At 40.0% G+C, this 22,848-nt stretch overlaps 1 protein-coding gene across 1 annotated transcript in view; it reads right to left on the reverse strand.

Annotated features, from left to right (window-relative positions):
- Positions 1 to 664: 664 nt before the first annotated feature.
- srcin1a (SRC kinase signaling inhibitor 1a) overlaps positions 665 to 22,848 on the reverse strand; it is a gene marked incomplete at both ends in the record, with an annotated part of 131,162 nt that continues 108,978 nt past the window's right edge. Inside the window, 9 exons of the mRNA XM_079828709.1 lie at positions 665 to 1,135; positions 3,862 to 3,975; positions 5,144 to 5,902; positions 10,266 to 10,418; positions 11,245 to 11,652; positions 13,581 to 13,902; positions 14,012 to 14,159; positions 14,284 to 14,414; positions 15,150 to 15,325. Coding sequence (XP_079684835.1) covers positions 665 to 1,135; positions 3,862 to 3,975; positions 5,144 to 5,902; positions 10,266 to 10,418; positions 11,245 to 11,652; positions 13,581 to 13,902; positions 14,012 to 14,159; positions 14,284 to 14,414; positions 15,150 to 15,325 — 2,682 coding nt within the window. The remainder of the gene's footprint in view (positions 1,136 to 3,861; positions 3,976 to 5,143; positions 5,903 to 10,265; positions 10,419 to 11,244; positions 11,653 to 13,580; positions 13,903 to 14,011; positions 14,160 to 14,283; positions 14,415 to 15,149; positions 15,326 to 22,848) is intronic.

The following is a 22,848-nucleotide window of genomic DNA, read 5'->3' on the forward strand; positions in this document are numbered from 1 at the left end:
CCTTTACCAGTACGACTGATAGCCAAAATCTACATTAGAACAAGTGACGTTTCCTTCACATTAAGTTTTTGCTGTATTTTTTTTTAACATTCCTTTTGTTGATATAGATATGAGCAATAAAACGTCTCAACAAACATCGACTACTACAGTACTCACTTTCAATTATTGCAACTCTACTTGGTTTTACATAGTCTTACAGTCTTGATTTTACACTTGATGGACATCTACCGAACTCAACTAGATCTCCAACATGTGAGATTTGGCAAATGAATCAGGGTTTGGGTAAGGAGTCCTGCCCCAGGCCTCCCGTGGGTGGTGTGATGCTGGCTGTGCGGTGGAGCTGGAAACAGGCTGGTGGTGAGTGTCCAAGCCCATCTGTTGGTTGGTTCTCTACTTGGGGAACTGGCAGAAATGCATGGTAGGTAGGGTTTACAGTTTGGATCTGAGCACAAACTGAAGAAAAGTGAACCTGCGCTGCAGAACGGTAAGTAAGAAATCTGCCTCAGTGCACCGCATCTGTCGCATAGCCAGGGAAAGGGTCGGAAACAAAAGCTACAGAAACTAAGCCCCAAAAAAACGTTCCTTTAGGTCAGTTGCATTTCATTTCATCTACTTGTGCTGTCTGCATCCCACATATATATAAACAATCCCGCAGCTTTCTTCCTTATTCCCTGTCATCTGGAGTCACAGACTTGGGTTCAGCCTTGTTCCGCTCCTTGTTAAGCTCCAGGCTGTGGATGGCAGAGGGTTTCAAGGCCAGCGAGGACAGACTCAGTGAGGTGAGAGCCGAGGGTGATAAGGGCGAGGAGGAGGACGTGGGTGAGGTCGGAGAGGGAGAGGAGCGGCCGTTGGAGATGGGAAGAGGAAGGCTTGAAGAGTTGAAGTTCTGCTCTCTCAGTAACCGGGGGTGTCTAAAGGTGGACGAGAGGAGGAGGGCCTCGGCTGAGAGGCTGGACGCGGAAAGGCTAGCCAGAAGTGCTTTGGCCTGGTTGGAGGAGGCCGTCAAGGAGGACAGCGCCACCTCCTGGGGGTATTTCCGCAATCTGGAGGGCAGGTGGCCGGAGAAGCTAACGGCTCTGGTGCTTGCGAGGAGTGACTCGGTTGCTCTGGCTCTGCTGCTGTTCAGACTTAGAGCCTGAGGTTCGTATGGTGAAGGGATAAAGGACAAAAGAGTGGGTAGAGAACAAACAGAGCGTAAAAACTAAGAATAAAGACAATTTGCGATGTGTTTAAGGTTTGGTTTAGCTGTAATGCGTCATTAATCTCTCCCACAAGACACTTTCTCTAAGGAACGAATGAGGCTCTGGAGAATATTGACAACTGCATGTTTCGGGCCATTTAAACATGTATAGGATCGACTAGGAAGAACTGGGTAAAGGATTGTAGGCTTCAGTCAGGAGATGCTGATGAAGAAGGTGAAGGTGGACAAGCCTTGGTCAGGTCGGTTTGGGTTGCTCACTTCTGCTCACTGGGTCGAGGGGTTGGGCGTGAATGGTTGCCATGAGGGCCGACGAAGGATGGCAGGTGACACACAGGCAGGTAGCGGTGACAAAGAGGACAATGCAAGAAGAAGGGGAGGATGGGAGGAAGGAGGAAGACAAATACAGGACAACGTTATTCAGGTTAGGATCTTTCATGCATGATGCTAGCCTGGTACACAATTTTACGTGTGGATTTCATCACATAAGGGCGAATCCACATACGTTTAAAACACTCAATGCACTATGCTAGAAGAAACAGACCATTCACTAAATCTTGGTGGGGTTTATTGAACATGAGCATATAAGCATCTCTATTTCCATCAGTCACTCACAAACACTTTCGGATCCTGTGTGACAGGACGCTGAAAGTGTTCAACTGAGATATGCTCAAACTTGCTTAATCAGTTGTGAGGGAGATGGATGGACAGCACGAATAATAGGAGTGAAGAAGAGAGTGATGGAGGTGAAGAGAGAGCCCAGAGAGCCTGGGTCTTTCCACATGAAGTGCCAATTATTCCACTCTGATAGAGCAGAAAAAGACTCTCCATCTCTTTCTCGCCTGTATCTCTCTTCCCCTTTAACCTTCTCCCTCTCTTTCGTTTCTCTTCCTCTTTTCCTTTTTGCCCAAAATTCTCAAAAAGTCCCTGGAGAACACAACTAAAGTTTGAGTTTAAAATAGCTACAATTTGCAGTTAAAATATATTAAAAAAAGAAAACACTGATGTTTCACAATATCAACATCTTATGTATAACAGAACCATATTACTATAGTTCTGATCAACTAAATGCAAACTTCTTTTTGAAAAAAAACTAACCAACCCTAAAATTTTGAAAAGTAGTGTGCATTTCATTTCACAATAGTCTAATAAAAGATCAGAAACAAAGCAAGTGCATTAGACCAATAAAAACTGTATCAAGAAGTATTTGTGGAGCAATGATGTGTTGATTCACTTTTCATGAGCAGCCAGGGACAGCAATCATTTGAAAGATAAAGTCTAGAGAAGGCTAGAGTAGGAAACTGAATCCAATGTGGACCAAAAGGCACAGCAAACAGAAAAAAGGAATAGATGAAATGCGACTGGGTGAAAAGATTTGTGCACATAAATGTCTATGTTCATTTGTGGCTAGGAAGGTTAAGATAAAAAAATGGAGATATACGCAGTCCACTTCAAAAGGGAATAGTTAGCTGTTACGCTGACAAGTCTAAACCCTGATCATATCCAGCTTAGCAGGAGTGCCTATAACAGCAAATATGTTCTCCTGTAATTATAGTTGCAATGAACCCTCTGATCTCACTCGTTCTCTTGCCAATATCTGCTTCTCTCTTCCTCCCCATAAAAGATTAGATTCTTTTCTAATATTCATGGCCTGTTGAACAGGGGCCAGATTTATTAAACAGAGTAAGGAGATTTACACCGCACCAGCATATCTATCTTCTCCTTCCCCACAGCACACAGGCCCTCAGCTGTCTGTATGTGTGTGTCTTTTTCTCCCTCTAATCCATCTTTCAAACCTCCCCTGTTTTCTCCACCTGTCTCATTCACTTGGCTTATGTTGTTGAGCTCACATTTCACAAGTCTCTGGCTTCATGCTTCCTTTCTCCCCTTTCTCCTGAGACCCACCTGTCTCTGGTTTCTTTGTTCTGTTAGGGGGTTTTAAGTGCACCTTAGAGTCCCAAATGTTCTGTGATTGACGCACCAATTCAGCTTTTTCAAAGCGCCACTCCCGTCACTGCTAGAAAGTTCTATCCCAGCCTCACTTCACCTGTGACTAACACACACACACACACACACACACACACACACACACACACACACACACACACACACACACACACACACACACACACACACACACACACACACACACACACACACACACACACACACACACACAAACACACCTCCTAAAAGCTCTCGGCAGTAGTCTGAGATATGGACTGTTACTGAAATGTCCTCAGACAGACATTTTGAATTGGTTTCAAGCTTAAAATTATCTTCAGCTTTCAGCATACCATAAATAAAACAAACTAACACAGCAGTAAGTCTGAGAAAACTAAAAACCATTTAAGACTGAGATGAACACATTCAAACCGATACTAAGTGAAGACCAAAAATAGGACTAGGACTAAAAACAAGACTAAAACCAAGTTCAATATTTTAACTTAGATAAAAATGAACAAAGATAGACCAAAACTAGGCTGAGACCAGAATAGGCCTAAATATACAGAATGATACAATGTTAGACTGAAGAACGATAGATGGATAGATAGATGGATGGATGGAATGATAGAAGCATGTATAGAACCATAGACAGAACCTTACGATAGAACAGTAGACAGAATTATAGATAGATAGATATATAAACAGATGGATCATACCTGTTGTTGACCCTGATTCTTAAGGAATTCCTCTCTCTGTTTGCTTGTTTTGACCTTTTCTGCTCCGCTCTGCTGCAGATGCTTGAGACGAGACAGCGCCTTACCACCACCAGTCTGAGATAGACAAGAGAGAAGAACAGATGTTCTGTGCACTATATTTGGTCATAATTTCCATCCAATTTTCAACAGTGTTTTTGCAATCACAGGCAGTCAGAGGAAGTGCTGGAGGAGAACAGTGTGCAAGACAGGCAGGAAGGTGATGTGTTTTAAATAGAACACGTGCAAGCATCTCAGCGCAGTCCTCTCGGTCTTTCATATGCACGGATACACGTTACCTGTGCGCATATTAATTGTGTGAATTCTTGTATTAAACTCAGAAATTATCAATCATTTTGCTCTGCACAAAGTTGACAAAAGCTCTCCTCACAATACTTACTAATGGCCACTTTCTCTAGTCCTTCCTCGCCCTTCATACAAAGAGGTACATTAGCTTTGTGTTTTATGCAAATGAGCACATCACTAAGGGGCTCTGTAAGAGTATCTAATGCCTGCAATCATGTGGACCTACGGTTGCCAGGCTCCATCTGTCCTACGAAAGCAGTGTGCATCGACCTAGAGCGAGGGGCTCAAATATAGTTAGGTGGGATGATGCAATGTTGGCTTGAGTACAAATGTGTGGGCTGAAAGCAACGCAGTGGAAAACACAAGTGACATCGCCCAAATCCTTCCCTTCTGTCACTCATGGAGATTAGCTGTGTTCTCAGCGGAGCTGAGTAATACACATGACGTCTGGTGGATCGCTGCTTTGTAGCACGTTAACTCAAAGGTAGATTACCCTGACAACTACTTTCTGAAGATGAAAGACAAATGCGAGAGAAGACAATAGCACATCAATAACGCAACACTATCACTTGAGCCGTTCAGAAGAGCTTCCCTGGACTTTATCTTTTTATTTTACGGGAAAACCAAATAAAAATGTCCAATGTACCAGAGGAAGATTAGACAAGGGGGAAGTCATCAAACTGCAAACTCATTTTAAGAGGGAAAAAAAAGAGTAGGCTAATGAAGAAGAGGAGGAAATAAGAGAATTTATTGTGCGAAAGATACAATACGTTTTTCTACAGAGGCTGGAGGCAAACAATTTATCAAAGCATTTGCAAAAACAGCACAAACTGATCTAGTTGAGCAACCCAGCAGAAGAGACCAAAACCCTTCCCCCAGAGAGGAAGAAAGAAAGAAAGAAAGAAACACCAGAGATGAAGGAGATATACTGGAATTGAACCTTGGCTGTGGATATACTGATGCAGGATGGTTTGGGTGGGACAATGGGTCTGTTTTCTCCTCCATCTCTAGGGTTCTGTTCTGTATGTCGAGTGCTGCCGGAACTCTGCATGGAGGAACTCTGCGTCTGGGCAGACGTGGGGATGATGTTTCCCGTGTGAGGATCAGTGCTGAACTCCATCAGGCTGAGCTCCAGCTCACGGATGGTTTCCTCCAGACTGTCCAGTCGACGGTACGTGCTGTGGCAGATGTCTTCTTTTTCCCCTCCAACACCTTGAGTGCGGATCAAACCAACTTGAGATGTCTCTATGGGCCCATTTTGCTGCAAGACAGACAATGTAGTGTCCGGCTTTCTCGTTCGCTCGTCTTTCGTTTCTGTAGCAGCCTCGAGAGACTCCTGAACCCGTGGCTCCCTCCTCAGGGGCTGTTTAATTGCTCTCTCCCTGGTTAAAGGCAGGCACGATTGGGTCACATCCTGGACAGGACTCTGGAGTTCCCTCTGGGCTGCATCCAAGTCTTGTGTCCGAGGGACTTTTTGGCTGGTTGTCAAGTCTTGTTTCCAAAGCGACAGACGAGGAGTCCTCACAATGTGGCTGAAGTAGCTTACCCTGGTGTCATTTCCAGTGTTATTGTCTGTAATTGTCTGAGCACTATCAGACAGTCTGGTCTGTACCGAGTCCTCAGAAGGAGACGTGGGGAGAGAGTTACATTCAGTCAAGACTATCTGAGGAACTGGACTGGAGGTCATCCCATGCTGCATCTGAAATATATCAGTTATTTATATCATTAACGGCACAATGTGATTCATAAAAGTATGAGATTCTAAGGTTAAGGTAAATGTGAGCCTCTTACCAGAGGTTTCTCTGTAAAATCACTGGCGTGTTCATTTAAACCAGACTTAGATGCAGTCGGCTGCTAGTACATGTATAGTACAGCACACATAGAGATACAAAATTTAATAAAAAAAACACATAAAATAGTTAACTCAGAAATGAAAACGGTCATCATTTACTCACGCTCATGATGGTCAAAACCAGTGGAACACAAGGTGAAATTCTGAATACGGTTCTAGTCACTCTTTTTCAGGCAATTACCATGTCTTCAAGCTTCGAAAAATGCAAAAGAACCATAAAAGTAGTCCAAAAATAGTCAATTTGAGATGCTGTAGTCTTGTTTTGTGAAGAAAATGACTAAAATCTACACTGTTATTCACTGATAATCTTTCCCTCCACTGAGCTGTCAACCATTGTGATTGTGAACAAATCATTCAGGCTAGTTTTGCAAATCTGATTAACTGATTTATTGACATATCTGACTCAAAAGCATGAAAAGCATAACAAATACGCTATATTTCTTTCATTAACTTAAATGTTGGTTTGGTTACCACACAAAAGTGTTATTACTTTTAATATTAAAGGCATTATGGATTTAGAAGACTTGAAATATAGTGGTCTTATGGACTACTTTTATGATATATTCGATCATGTCTTGAAAATTGGGGGGACCAATATTTTTTATTTTTTATAAAGCATAAAGAAACAGAACAGTGAACGAAAATCTAGGTCTAATTCTAGTTGGGAAATAATAATTTTAAATTATATTTACATTAATTTGCGTCAAATATATTGTTAGCCCAGATATTTTTTATGTTAGTGAATAAATATATAGATCCGCTGTAAATATTCAAATTTCATAGTGGTCTGGTGGTAGACTTTTTGCAAATCGTGTCAAAGGTTCCGGGTTCTAATCCGCCCTCATATCGGTTTTTTTCTTCATTAAAAGAAATGAAGAATTTCTAATTATTGCATAATTTAACTGCAAAGAAAAGAGCATAGTAAAACAAAATGTCTCCTTTGTTCCTCAGAAGAAAGTCATACGGGTTTGGAATGCCATGAGGGTGAGATAGATGAACTATCCCTTTAAATATCACTTTGCCTCTGAGCTCATATACAAACTTAAAAACAGCAAAATTTAGAAATCTGGGTGAGTGCTACCATATTAAAATATCAAACAACCTTTAACTTCAGTGGAGGAAATTGGGCATTTCAACACACAAAGCCGACATGCACTGGCAAGGCCACACGCACACATTGTAGGTGGTGAATGTTTAATTGTGATTGTGCTCACTGTGAAGTGGGAATATCTTTCAGGATTTTTTTTTTTTTTTGTGCCTAAGAGCATCATTCTATATTGGAGCATGACTAACATTTCAGAGGGACACTCTGAGCATTTGGGGTAAACTATAGATGCATGTGTATGTGTGTGTGTGTGTGCATGAGTGTACCACAGCAGTCCACAATAACTTGCAGTAGTGGCTGTTACCTGTCCAGCCGAGGGCAGATGGGGCAACAGCTGTAAACTAGAGGGAGGAGGGTGTTTCCTGGGAGAGGGCAGGGGGCGAGTCAGATATCGCTCAAAGAGCTGAGAGTTCAGGGAGATTGAAGAGAATTAATCAAAAAATATGGGATGCACAATATCAGTTTCTGATAACTCAGCTCTAGAGACTCTGAAACTCAATCATTAAGGACATGCACATTTACACACAGGGTTGTAAATCCCATAATTCGATATACAGTATAATATATAATTTTAACTGGTTGGAACATGTCCCACCATCAGAAAGTACACACTGTATCTTGTAGCTCAGCTATTTATTCATGAATGCGTAATGTGTGGGTGAGTATTGTGTTATTGATTTATGGGTTTGTTTCGAGATTAAGCTTTTTGAGCCTCATTAGGTTTGAGAAGGAGGTCGGCATGGTGTCACTGCAGCAGTGCCCAGATCGCCACAGGTCTCCACAGGGTTTCCAACAGAGACATGCAGTGGGGATGGAAGACAAGAGACATCTGCTCGCTTACCCTGTCATCCACTCAACCAAGACATTAAAGTCTGTCTACTTGTTGGTGTTAATGAGCCTTGCAGTGTGTGTGTCAGTGTTTGTGCGTGTTTCTGCCCTGAAGCAGGTCAAGGAAGCCTAAAATCAACACCAACACAGCTCAAGCAGTGTCAGTCAGGAGAAATGCACTGTAATGACCTCCTGGCAAAATGATAATGTAAATGGAGACGGCTGGGGAGAGAGTTTCGAATTTAATTATGCATCAATTAAAAAAATACATAAAGATTTGCTGCATGTTCTGAAGCAGGATTTGGCAAAAGTTGGAATTTGAATTGGTAGTAGTACATAGGATGCTAAATTGGAATGATAGTTTTAGAATTGCAGTTCAAAGAAATTTAGCATTTTAGTCTGCCAATAGTTTTCTGATTAAGAAATGCATCATTAATTTTGACCAATTATGTTTGATATGTGTAACTTCTCTAAACCATGTTCAATACCGTCAAAACAGTACCATTTTTGGAAGAAAAAAGGGATTTTAATTTTCACATACATTTATATAAATACTTTTGCCATTCAAAAGTTTGAGGTCTGTAATATTTTCGGTTTGTTTTGAAAGATATTAATACTTATATTTAGCAACAATACATTAAATTGATCAAAAGTGACAGTGGAGACATTTGTAAAAATGTACCGGAGTTCACCCAAAGATGACAATTCTGTCATCATTTACTCATACTCAAGTGGTTCCAAACCTGTATGAATTTCTTTCTTCTGCTGAACACCAAAGATTATATTTTGAAAAATATTGAAACAGTTGAAGGGCCCCACTGACTTCCATAGTATGGACCTTTTTTTTTTGTTTGTTTTTTTACAGAAGTCAATGGCTACTGTAGTTTGGTTACCAACATTCTTCAAAATATCTTATTTTGTGTTCAGCAGAAGAAAGAAACTCATACAGGTTAGGAACAACTTGAGATGCGAGTAAATTATGACAGTATTTTCATTTTTGGGTGAACTATCCCTTTAAATCCTTCATATATAATGCATTATAAAAGTATTTTAATGCATTAATAATGTCTTGTAATGCATCTTATAATGCATTGTATAGTCTCGTGAATAATTGACATAAATATTCATTGAATACACCTTTAGAAAGTATAATGCATTTAAAAACATTACAAACAACCGATTTCAGATGTAACAAGGAATCTGCAAATATTATAATGCATTTTAACTTTGGTTACAATTATTTATGAAAATATATAATGTATTATAACGTACATTATAGATTATAAAGCATAAAGGCTTTAAGTAAAGTGTTACCTGATGTCCTTTTGAACTTCATAACTAAGCTCAGAACTTTTTCAACATTAATTATAATAAGAAAAGTTTCTTGAGCAGCAAATCAGCATATTATTATGCTTTCTGAAGGACACTGAAGACGGGAGTAATGATGCTGAAAATTCAGCGTTGCATCACAGGAATAAATTACATTTTAAAACATAAGAAAACAGAAAAAAGCTATTAGAAATTGTAATTATTTCACAATATTACTTTTTTTTACTGTGCATAGTGTTTTTAACTAAATAAATGCAGCCTTGGTGAAGAGATGATTTCTTTCACATTTCACAAACATTACAAAATCTAACTCGATTTACGGTAATATGCATGACGGCATATTATTAAAACTATTACAGCAAGTATAAACATGTATTTGTATTTCATTCCATTTCTATTCAATTTCAATAAATTCTAATTGGAATTATAACTCTGCATCCTTCGAATTCTGAAATATAATCGATATGTAGAAGGGATTCCCAATTCAACTGGTTGCTAATGTATCTAGAAATAAAGTATAATATGGGTAAGTGAGATGGCATATTTTAGGTGTTATGGTTGTTGATTCTATGTACAGTTAAATTAGACACAAGCAGTATCCCACAATACGCTCACTAGTGCTTAACTAACAGCACTTTACATCAGTACAGCACAAGACATTGTCAAACCCCTCATTTGAGCTTAATAGTTCATGAGCAAAAGAGCACAGACAGAAATTCAGATCTCCTGCCTGCTAATGTGTGCTTAATGAATGAGCAAACCAGCCAACTGGTAGAACACACCTATGTGTGTATGAGTGTGTGTGTGAACGTAATTGCATTGCTCTGTGGGTGTACAGCAGACACATCTGGTGCTTGTGACATATGGACATTAATCACCAACATTAACACTTCAGCCGTTAGGGCACAGACGGTCTGATGTGATTCCTCAGGTAATACACATGCTCACCTCCAGCTCAGCTGCTAACTTCTCATTGTCGCCCTCCTCTCGCTCTCCACCAGCGATGGTCGGAGGGGTGGAGGCCGGTCGGGGGGCTTCAGATATACTCCTCCGTAGCTTAATATGTGGCTTCTGAGACTCTGCCTCCTCTGATTCTGACTTCTGAAAATACAATATGCACTTTAAAATGTAAAACACAATTTTCTCTTTCGAAATAAGTTTGATGTACTCTTTGTATATACATAAACAATGACCCCAAAAGTAATTGGATATTTTTGGACTCTTACTGTAAGTCACAATAAAAAAAAAAAACGTCTGAACAAGAAAATATTGAATTCAGTAACGAATGAATTACATTTTAATAAATGAATTGATAGATATTATGAAATAAATATTTATTTATGGATGAATGAATGAATATATTTTAATAGTATTTATTTTTGGTTGAAAGTATGAATAAATAAATAAATATTTATGGATTTTTTTTATCCAGTTTATGGATAAATTAATGCATGTGCGAATCTATTTTGACTAACATTATGATTGACATCCATGAAATAATAAAGTCTGCAAATGTGTAGCATATGTCCCATTGTGATGTAATGACTAAATCTTAATTAAAAGGAAACACAAGGGAAATTAACAAATAGAACCAACAAAATCTTTCTTAATCTCTCTCAAATTCACCTGTGACCATCAGGTGATTTATCACCATAGGAACAGTTAGGGTGATAAAGAAAATATCAACCATAACTAACACACCCACAAACATAGGTGGCTTTTATGAGATGTCTGACATTTTTGAGACCCTGCACTCAAATAAAAGTGATGTAGTGAGTTCCCCTGATTCCTCTCATAGTGTGTGTGTGTGTGTGTTTCTCTTTCAGGAACAGCTTGCATATAAATGTTTGAGCAAGTTTGCATGCATAAACACACACATGCGACATCATCTGCGTGTGTGATATGTATTTCTGTATGTCGCAGTCACCTTCATACTCTTTCCAGGAATGATCACCTCTCCGCTGCGTGTAGTAAGCCCGGGGGAGGAGGGGAAACTCCGGCGCGGAGGTGGAGGAGGGGGGGATTTTGAGGGCTTCTCTGTACGATACCTTGCCACCGTCAGTTCATCCGAGCCTCGTCTGGATCCACCATCTTTACTGGAGAGTTTATGCTGAGGCTTATTAGGCCTGTGTTCAGGCATGGCATTGGTGCTAGATGGGCTCTGGCTCTGGTTTTGATTCTGGTTCTGAGCAGGTTTGATCTGCTTGGCGGCAAAGTCCAAGTCAGGAATGGCCTTCATGAGCTCAGCCTGAGTCTCCTCCAATAGTCGATTAATGTCCTGGGCACTGTACTGTGTTAGACTGGCCCTCTTCTCTTCCCAATCCCGCTCTGCTGCCTGAGGAGACATACAGATTCAATTTCATACGATCATTATTGTTTCAAAACAGCTAGTACTAGGGCTGTCAATCGATTCACATTTTTAATCGTGATTAATCACACTCTTGGTGTGTGATTAATTGTGATTAATCGCACACTTATTGTAAAATTAAGCATATGCCATACATCTCATTATACACATTCATTTTGTCATCATTTGCTATATTCAGCAAAGTAAACAATCAGAAAACTAGATTTTCTGCAAGCTTCAAGGATCATTGGAGACTCCAAAAGGACACCAAATAACCAAATATAAGGATTCCAAATAATTATATTATATAATACATTTATACACACCTAAGCACCCATAAAAAAAACTTTACAGAAATCACAGTGTATAGACAACAATGAGATTGTCTTCATTTTAGACGAGTCAAGCTGCGATACCGAACAGGACCACACAAAACACACCAAAACCTCCTAAATAAACCGCTTTGACTGCATAAACCTACGATTAAATAATCACAACAACGTACACATGACAAATCAAACATTATCCTTCCTGAGTAGGGTTGGGAATCGTGTGAAATTTTCCGGTTCCGGTTCTAGCTCGCGTTTTAAAGCAAAGCACACAGTCTCTTTTCTCTCTGACATGTCTGATATAATCAGCCTGGCCTTCTTTACATTAGCGCTGTTTCTGTTTGAATGATTTCGATTACTGGATCACTGAAAACTTTCCCAGAGTTTAACGGCTTAAAATGGCCTGATCACAAGCAGAATCGGGTTAAAGAGTTAGAATGGAAATTTCCTCCTACCAGGGTTACAGGTGCTGTAGATGCTCAGTGTGATTGTGATAAACTCCCGACTTCTAAGAACATCTAACTGCGTGACGGAAATTACGTTGACGCAGCTTCAGGTGTTAAGGAATTAAATTAATCGCATGCGTTAACGGTTACAGCAATAGCTAGTACACAAGCTTCACGAACTTATAGCAAAAACATTCAAAACAAGATTTTAAAAGCAAAATATATGCACTACTGTTCAAAAGTTTGGGGATGGTAATATCTTTTAATATTTTTGAAAGGAGTCTCTTGCATAAAATATAAGGCTGTATTTATTTAATCAAACTTACAGAAAAAACTGTAATATTGGGAAATATTATTACAGTTTAAAATAACTGATTCTGATATATGATATATATCTGATATATTATAAAATGTAATTTATTCCTGCGATGTCAAAGCTCAATTTTCAGCATCATTACTCCAGTCTTCAGTGTCACATGGGCGGAGCGAACCCATCCATCAGCCCGCAAGTAACGGTAAGACTTTTCAATTCCAAGTGCCAAGTTCCAAGTCCAAAAGGCGGGAACACACTGTTAGGCACTGTCAGTAGATATAGTGCAGTGGTAAGGTGTGTGGCTTTACGTTTTGACGTAATTCGACCTGAGGTTCGAATCTGCCTTTTGCCGAACTCACTCTACTTCCTTTACCCTATCAGATCGGAAAGGCGAAAAGTGGTAATAAAGTGTCTAACGTGTGTTGTAACCGCTGCTCATGTTTTGTATGTGGACAGGTTGTAGCTACAGTTTTGGGTTATGTTCACAGTGACACTGGGCACGTTCTTGACTGAGATGTGGTAGTTTTACAAGGTGTGTTCTACGATTTATTTTTTCAATAGGATTAAAGAAAATAAGATTGAAATGACCTGAATATAGAGTCCGCCCGTTATTTTACCTGAAAGCATAGGCGTAATTTGCACATGTATGCCCCCACCACTGCACAATCTCCTATAAATGTGACATTGGAATAGGTAAAAATGCCTAAAGTGTTAAAAATATACCTTCAATCAAAGCAGACTTGGACGTTACATGACTAAATTAAATTAAATTAAACTCAATGATTCAACAGACAAACAATTACTCTCATTTTAAATCTAATTCCTTACCAGTCTCACTTCAACTGACGAGGCCTTATCAGACCCACCTCGGCCTCCCAGCTCTTCCACACCTCGTCCCTTCATTGAGCCCACCACCCCATGGGAATCTTTCTCACGCTGTGCATGAGACGGGTTAGAGTGGGCGTGGCTATGGGCGTGACTTTGTCCAGTGTGAGGGCTCCAGTTAGCCAGGCTGGTCTCATTGAGGCTTAGCGGTGGACTGGTTGGAATGTCAAAGTCTGTGTTCTTCCTGTACTCGTCCCCTCCTCCAAATTTAGACGAGGGGCTGGAATACTCATCCTGGGCTTTCCATACTCCCTCATTCACCTGCCTGATTAAACCATAGAATAGCACTCAAACTGATGAAGAGCAAATTGAGACAGACCATGTGGCTAGACTAGGAATGATTAAATCATTGCAGTCAGCAACTGTTTGTCTACCTCCTCAGTGTGGTGAGAGTGTCTGTGATAGATTTGCAGCGTTTAAGTAGGGCGTCCAGTCTGTGTGGCTCCTCTTTCAGGAATTTCACGGCTTCCACTTCCACTCGTAACACCACGCGCATTTTACTCTGGAGCCCTGGGAACTGATCTGAATGAGAGAGACAAAGAGAAAAACAGTGAACGAGCATCGCTGACTCTCTTCTGTAACTAGACAGAGCTGTGGTTCAAGTGTCTGGATCTGAAGGACAGAAATGAGTCTAAGTCTGTCTCACTCTTCAGCTCCGTAAGAGTCTCTCCCAGTTTCCTCAGCAGCGAGCTTTTCTCCTCCAGCTCCTGCACTGACACATGTCGGTGACTGACAGACACCTCCTTCTGGATTTCCTCCACTGACTTTTCCAGATCACTGTCAACACAAACATCCTCTCATTAGTTTTATTACATATTGATCGTTTGAGAAAAAGCATAAAGGTTAAATGTCACTAAATGAATGACTCATTACTGGAAGTTTTTATAAAGCATCTCAGTTCATACAGAAGGGAATCTTGCACTTTTTGATGTTTATGACATTTAAAAGGTCAAAAATTTAGAACGAGATGAGTGAAAATCCCAAGCCCGCTGCAGCGTCGGCACACATTTGAATAAGTGTCAGTGCAGCAGGGTGCATTAGCACTAAACGACTGAGACACAGTCGGAGTGTTTACACTCAAAATCCAATTTAACCACGTCAAATAAATCCACCCCCCACAAAATGGTTTGTTACAAACAGCGTCCCGTTAATAATTGAATCACATCAACTGGCTGTTAGCTATACTTAATAACGGCTATCAATTAAAAGCTACACGACTGATCTGGCAGCGAGTTGAAGAGGCGGATTTAGTCAGCCCGCTGCTTTTAATTGGAACAAAATAAATCAATGAAATGCTGTCCGTTGCTGTGGGTGTGCAGGTCTTTAACGGAGACTGTGTTTATACCTCATTGTTATGCATTTATTCACTTTCAGGTATGAGTTGATTAGAACCTGTGCAATAAAAATAACTGGGAAATAATTTTTTGCTCGTTATGCAGCAATGTCACTACGCTAGTACCCCAGAACTGCATTATCAGCACATTATGAGCACATATTGTGTGTGAGACGCACTGCAGTTGCTGTATGATGAGTTCTTCCTCGTTCAGGTACTTGAGTCTCTCCTCTTCCACTAGGAGGCGCTGTCTCTGGAGAGGGTCTTCCTGTTTCCTCAGCGCATCAGACAGGCGCAGACTCAGCTCGGTCTCTGTCCTCTTCAGCAGACTGCGTATGGAGTCCTGGTTCTGCAACTACACACAAACGCATAGACATTTTAAGAATGACCTATCATTGCATTTGCTTAAAGCAACCAGGGGGCCTCAGCAAACTTGCAATGGGGCTGCAGGCTGACTTTAAAATTAAAAAATGAAATAAAAAGATATGAATTATATATTAAAACAATCTAACTAAAAAAACATTAAATGAATAACTATCCATCTATCCATTCTCCAAACCACTTTATCCTATGCAGGGCTACGGGACGTAAATAACTAAAAAACAATAACAGTTCGTGAAACTTCTGGAATCACAAAGTGAATCATAGTTAATTCATTAAATATATCAATACTCTTGGTTTCTGTTAATAAAGTTTGAAAACAAGTAGCTTCGCCACAATTACAGCAGGAATACTGTAGTTGTGTTGTGTGTAAGTATGTTATGTTGGACAGTGGAGGCTTTCAAGTCAAACATTTTGAGAACCACTGCTTTGAAGTGATTTATATGTAGGACGTGTTCCTGGATTATCTTCCTACGTTGTTACCGGGAGCAATATTCTTTTCAACCAACCGCGTCCCTTCTAGGGTAAGTGTAAGGCTATTAATGGTTGTTAAGAATTACGGCCTTCTGATGTATCAGTGTGAGAGCTGTTATGCGTAGCTATGCTGCTTGGGAGTTCAGCGTTTTACAGAAGGTCAGCTGTCACGATCTTTCACAACACAGCCATCAGATGACTGATATTTGTGCGCATACGTAACATTGACCTGCCTTTGACCATATGCAGCTGTCATATTGAATGTGAAGGTATGATATAATAGAATTGACTGCGCAAGAGCGTGTGTTTGCGTGTACATACAGTGCGAGTCTGTATGCACAGCATGCCCTTGATAGTGTTAATGATGGATTGTATTCATTTAAGGTCTCTTGAATGCCCAAATGACTTTTTGTTAATGCGCATCCATGTCCTTGAGTTTATTTTCTAGTATTTTAAATCGGTGTGCATTGAAGGACTTGTGGGAGTTGGAATGCCAGACATCACCATAATTTTGTGATGTGTAAGCATTCTGCAGACAGTGTTTGTTTGCCCTGAGAGGAAAACCGGTTGGACTTTGTCACTTGCATAGTGTCGATAATGAGAAAAGTGTGTGAAACTGTGTTTTTGTACACTGCACGCGTGTGTGTACGATCCGATTTTAGTGCCATTTGGTGGTAGTTTCTCCTCGAGCTGAATTATTTATGAGTCCCATGCATTATTCAACATATCCATGTCTCCTAGGTAACGGGATGAAGGCAGGGGCCGTGTCTCAAGCTCTGGCATTCAGGCAGGTAATTGTCTAACTCAGCAATCTGCTGTTGTCATGACACCAGTGGCTTGGCTCTCGACACCAAAGCAATTGACACCAATCTAGCCATCCCCACACGGCACGCTCCCAGACTGTCACAACATCTCCTCTACTCTTCCATCCATTTACCTCTTTGTCTTCCAACTCACATCACCCCTAAAATTGAGGTAAATTGTGGTATACATTCCTGAACTGCAAAAAATGACATCTTAATGAGTTTAATCAGTCTTTTTGACTTGTTTTCCCATAAAAAAAATCTCTTAAACTAAGATCAGTTTACCAGAGAAGCAACACTGCATAAGATATTAAGGCTTTTCATGGATTGTATCTTTAATACTTATTGCACTTTACACTATAAACGTATATACTTAAAACAAGTGAAACATCTGCCAGTACATTAAGACAAAAAAAGTAAAGACAATTTATTTTCTTAATGTCTGCTTCTCCAGAAAATGTATCTTGTTTTGAGATTGTTTTGATATTTTAACTTAAAAAAAGGAACATATAGGAATATCTAAGATTCTGCACTTTTTCTAGGTCATGAATGAGCAAATTAGTGGCATTAATCACGTGAATGCCGTAGAGCGAAAGATCACATTTCCTTGCTTCCGGTGAAATTCTGCAGTCTCTGTAGAACCTTCATTTCCAGTTTTTCTAATCTGTTTATTTAGAGAGTTTATGGTTGAGATGCAGGTGTTCGCTCATGAATCACACCGGTAGCTATCATTACACAGTCAGTTTTTATTAAAGCACTGCTGACTAAAAAGCTGACTTGATTTGAGGCCGGCTCCCTCTCTCTCTCTATGGATCCCTGCTGGCCCATACCATCTCATCATTGAGTATGATATTAAGAGTTATTGCCTGCCCTGCTATAGGAGTGAATCACACGCAGCAGTAGCCGGGAAATAAATGACTAGTTGAACACATGCTTGCTTACACATAAACACACACACTCACACATACTTATACACAGTATAGTGTAATAAATGCAACATTCCCACACTTTTTGATCAATGAATTTCTATGACTTCCCAATATTTTTCCAGTCATGGTTCTAAAATAATATGTGTGTGTATACCCTACTGTTCAAATGTTTGTGGTTGGTAAGAATTTTTAAAAGTTTTTTAAGTCTCTTCTGCTTCTGCATTTATTTGACTAAAACAGTAATATTGTGCAATAGTATTACACGTTTTCTATTCTAATGTATTTTTAATACATTGTAATTTATTCCAATGACAGCAAATCAGCTTTTCAGAGGCCAGTATTCAGTGTCACATGATCCTTCAGAAGTTCTGATTTATTACTCAAGAAATATTTACTATCAAGGGCGAAAACTGTTATCTTATGTATTTACCTAATATATATATATATATATACACTCACCTAAATGATTATTAGGAACACCATACTAATACTGTGTTTGACCCTCTTTCGCCTTCAGAACTGCCTTAATTCTACGTGGCATTGATTCAACAAGGTGCTGAAAGCATTCTTTAGAAATGTTGGCCCATATTGACAGGATGGCATCTTGTAGTTGATGGAGATTTGTGGGATGCACATCCAGGGCACGAAGCTCCCGTTCCACCACATCTCAAAGATGCTCTATTGGGTTGAGATCTGGGGCCTCATTTATAAAACTTTGCGTAGGATTTGCGTCAGAAGTGGCGTACGGATGAAACATAGGACGTGCGTACGCACAGAAATATTCGGATTTATAAAACCGTGCGCACGCACATCCTACGCAGTTTTCCCTTAATAAATCACAATCAATTCTAAATGTAGCGTAGCTTTTGCGGCCTCATGTCACGCCCATAGTTGCCTATAAATAGTCCGCGAAACGCCCCCAAGTTAATATTCATCGATTGCGAAATCATGGCAAACACAGAGATGAAATCAAAAAAACGTAACCTCACTCAATGTGAAGTAGAAGTTATCGTTGGCGGGTGGAAAAGATGAGAAAAATGTTGTTTTGGAGGGCACAGTAATTGGCAATTACTAATGCCAAAAAGGCACTTGAGTGGCAAAATGTTGCAGACGCCGTAAATGCTGTAGCCCTTACAACCTTGGACCGTGGCCGAAATAAAAAAGAAATGGTCGGACATCAAAGTCGAGGCAAAAAAGCGTCTAGCGCACCATCGCCTGAGTGTATCCTCGTTTGCCAGCAAGTCTTCTTGCTGTCTGAAGATGCGTTCACTCTGACTCCTTCCATTTGCCACATCTTCTAAGAGCGCAATATCAGCCATTGTGCGTCATTACGCATTGTGATGGGGCATTTTATTTCCATCCATTTAATTGCATCTGACAAGCTACAGATGTCGGTTATAATCTACGTGGAAATGGGAAATAGGCTAGTTCAGTGCAAATGGAAAGTCTTGCAGCTTTCTGAATGGTTGAGACATACGTTTTACGTTATTTTATCAAAAATAAAACAAACTAAAGGCATATGCATGAATACCATGATTCCGTAGCTGATGAAGAAATTTTTACTATGAAAACAACTTTCCCCAGTGGAAAATGAATAGCCTACATCAATCTATCTATTTATCTATATATCTCCCTAATTATCTATCTATCTATCTGTCTGTCTTCCTATTTGAATCTATATCTGCTCCGCCAGACGGACACATTGACGAGAATAGCCTATCAGTTTTGCACATTATTTCGTTCTGTTTACCATATTATTTATGAGGATGAATTGCATAACATGCCAATATTATTGCAGAACATATTTCACTTTTCTTTTTGCAAATATGTGTTAATTTGCATTTCTGTTGTAATTTTCGTTTGGTTTTGTTTGTTTTACACTGCAGATCGATCAAACAGGTGTTCGTGTAGGCTGTTAATTGTAAGACTTGCTTTGTGAAGTCTTCATGTTATTTATGAGAGGCAGTATTGCCATTTCTTTTACACAATGGTCTACAGTTTCACACACTTTCACGTGTTTCTTCCATCTGCCGACGGTGTCGCCATTTCTCATTTCACCCGTTTTTGTGCGTACGCCTGGGTCAGAGCTTGCGTGAAGGACCGCACATTTTCCCGTCAAGTTTGCTTTTTATAAATACCAATTATTGCGTAGAGAGTGGCGTACGCCTTCTTTTGTGCGTACGCAACGTTTATAAATGAGGCCCCTGGTGACTGTGGGGGCCATTTTAGTACAGTGAACTTATTGTCATGTTCAAGAAACCAATTTGAAATGATTCAAGCTTTGTGACATGGTGCATTATCCTGCTGGAAGTAGCCATCAGAGGATGGGTACATGGTGGTCATAAAGGGATGGACATGGTCAGAAACAATGCTCAGGTAGGCCGTGGCGTTTAAACGATGCCCAATTGACACTAATGGGCCTAAAGTGTGCCAAGAAAACATCCCCCACACCATTACACCACCACCACCAGCACCAGCCTGCACAGTGGTAACAAGGCATGATGGATCCATGTTCTCATTCTGTTTACACCAAATTCTGACTCTACCATCTGAATGTCTCAACAGAAATCGAGACTCATCAGACCAGGCAACATTTTTCCAGTCTTCAACTGTCCAATTTTGGTGAGCTCGTGCAAATTGTAGCCTCTTTTTCCTATTTGTAGTGGAGATGAGTGGTACCCGGTGGGGTCTTCTGCTGTTGTAGCCCATCCGCCTCAAGGTTGTGCGTGTTGTGGCTTCACAAATGCTTTTCTGCATACCTCAGTTGTAACGAGTGGTTATTTCAGTCAAAGTTGCTCTTCTATCAGCTTGAATCAGTCGGCCCATTCTCCTCTGACCTCTAGCATCAACAAGGCATTTTCGCCCACAGGACTGCCGCATACTGGATGTTTTTCCCTTTTCACACCATTCTTTGTAAACCCAAGAAATGGTTGTGCGTGAAAATCCCAGTAACTGAGTAGATTGTGAAATACTCACACCGGCCCGTCTGGCACCAACAACCATGCCACGCTCAAAATTGCTTAAATCACCTTTCTTTCCCATTCTGACATTCAGTTTGGAGTTCAGGAGATTGTCTTGACCAGGACCACGCCCCTAAATGCATTGAAGCAACTGCCATGTGATTGGTTGATTAGATAATTGCATTAATGAGAAATTGAACAGGTGTTCCTAATAATCCTTTAGGTGAGTGTATATATAATATATATATATATATACATATACACATATATATATATTAGGTAAATACATTAGAGAGAGAGAGAGAGAGAGAGAGAGAGAGAGAGAGAGAGAGAGAGAGAGAGAGAGAGAGAGAGAGAGAGAGAGAGAGAGAGAGAGATGCATATAAATGAACTCGTAGACGACTTGAAAAGTCAGTTTAAATATACTATTATATTTTTTCTTGGCTTCGAAATATTTAACTTCAAGTGTTGCATGACTGTGGGAACTTCTGTGTAAATACAGAAAGGAAAGAGTATGACAGGCACACAATCCAATAAGACCTGTCAGACTGCTCGCTTTCAGCCCTCCCTAAAGCTCCCTGCACATCCTCCCTTTCTCTCCTTCACACATTCACTAACACAAACATTTCCCTTCATCATACTCCTGTTCAACATGTCACAATAGCAATCTGACAGCTGTCCGTACAAGGAACGGGTTACAGCAGCATCCTTTTATATTTTATTTAACATATTTCGTCCCAGTCAGACATCAGATTCTAAATCCAGCCTGTGCATCTGAGACAAATGCTGTCTTGGGATAGTTGGTCCATATCTGAAAAATCTGACATTTTGACAGATACATTTCTAACTGATATGAATGATATGTATGTTCTTATGTTTTCAACGGCCTTCCATGTTCCCTATGCAAATAACTTATCAAAGATCCTTCTGTTTCTCTCAATTTCTGCCCTGTACCTGGAACCCAACCTTTATACAAACTGGTATAAAACACTAGCATGTAATGCAAAAAGTGAGGGAAAAAACACTATGGTAGTCAATGGTTGCTTGGATCTGCATGGTTACAAACATTCATGAGCTTAGTTTGACCACAGATATACAGTATGTTAAATGTACTATACTGTTGTACTCATTCAGCAAGTGCTATGCTATGGCTATCGAATTATGTAACAAACAAGCGGCAAACTCCCGCAGTTTCTCTTGAAGCCAATACGGAAGTGACTATATAAAGCCTTAAAGTTCTGCATAATTAAGGGCGTGGTTACTTTGAGTGACAGGTGGATTGCCGTTTGTCTGCTGTCTGTAAGTCATCATGTCACCTCAGCTCCACCTACGTCCCACCTCTTTGCCCATTTTCTGTTATCCGGGAGTGACGCGCTGCCAAGATGGCAACGGCCAGCTCGACCCTACTTTACACTTCAAAACTGCTCTTCAGAATCCTATGGGTGACGTCACAGACACCAAGTCCATTTTTTTACAGTCTATGGTTACAAATTAGCAAGTTACCATTTACTAAATGAGTTAGTTAAAGCTAGCCAAGTTCCGCAATAAAAAATATTTAAGTTGAGATTACATTATATTTTATGTAAAATGTATGAATTAATGATATGAAGTAATTAAAATGTACTAGTACAAAATACAAATCTACCAGCTCTGCTTACTAGACTTTTGAATATTTTGAGTTTGGCCTATTTATTTGGGTTTACAGTGAATGCAAAGCTGTTTAATAAATCGGCAAACTTTTGTTTGTTTCTTTAATTTGTTAAGTAATTTGTTTGTTATTTTGAATGTGGTCTCATACTTTTAGACCCTACTGCAACTTTCACAAATTTGTATTAAAAACATCAGCAACACAATCCAAAATGCTCAAAAACATTTGAACAGGTTTGATTTTATCATCCAGCCCTTTTGGTTTTGAATATTGAAAAGCGCAATGCACACCAACTTTCCATACTGAACTCTAAAACATGACCGAGATCAATGAATTTCTTCCTCCACACCACACACACTGAGCTCCAACAGGACATGAAGCAACAAATCTGCCATAAAAACCAGGTGAGGCCATTCAGCACCGTCCTCTTTGTCTTTGCTGCGGTGTGTAAAGAAATTACACTGTGAGATATCGTGAAGAGTACAAATCAGTGCTGCTGTTCCTGCCGTCTGTGCCTTCTGTACCACCTTCTGTATCACCTCCTTAAATCGTCCTCTGTGTCAGCAGGCAAACATCTAGATGGTTTGCAGTGTGACGTGCAGGTTAGTACAATCCTTCATACCTCAGCATTGTTTAGTTCTTGATTCTGATTGGTTGCCACACATTCCAAGGTGCTGATTAAT

This window comes from Gobio gobio (assembly GCF_949357685.1).
Source record: "Gobio gobio genome assembly, chromosome: 1".
In the NCBI taxonomy this organism is placed as follows: Eukaryota; Metazoa; Chordata; class Actinopteri; order Cypriniformes; family Gobionidae; genus Gobio; species Gobio gobio.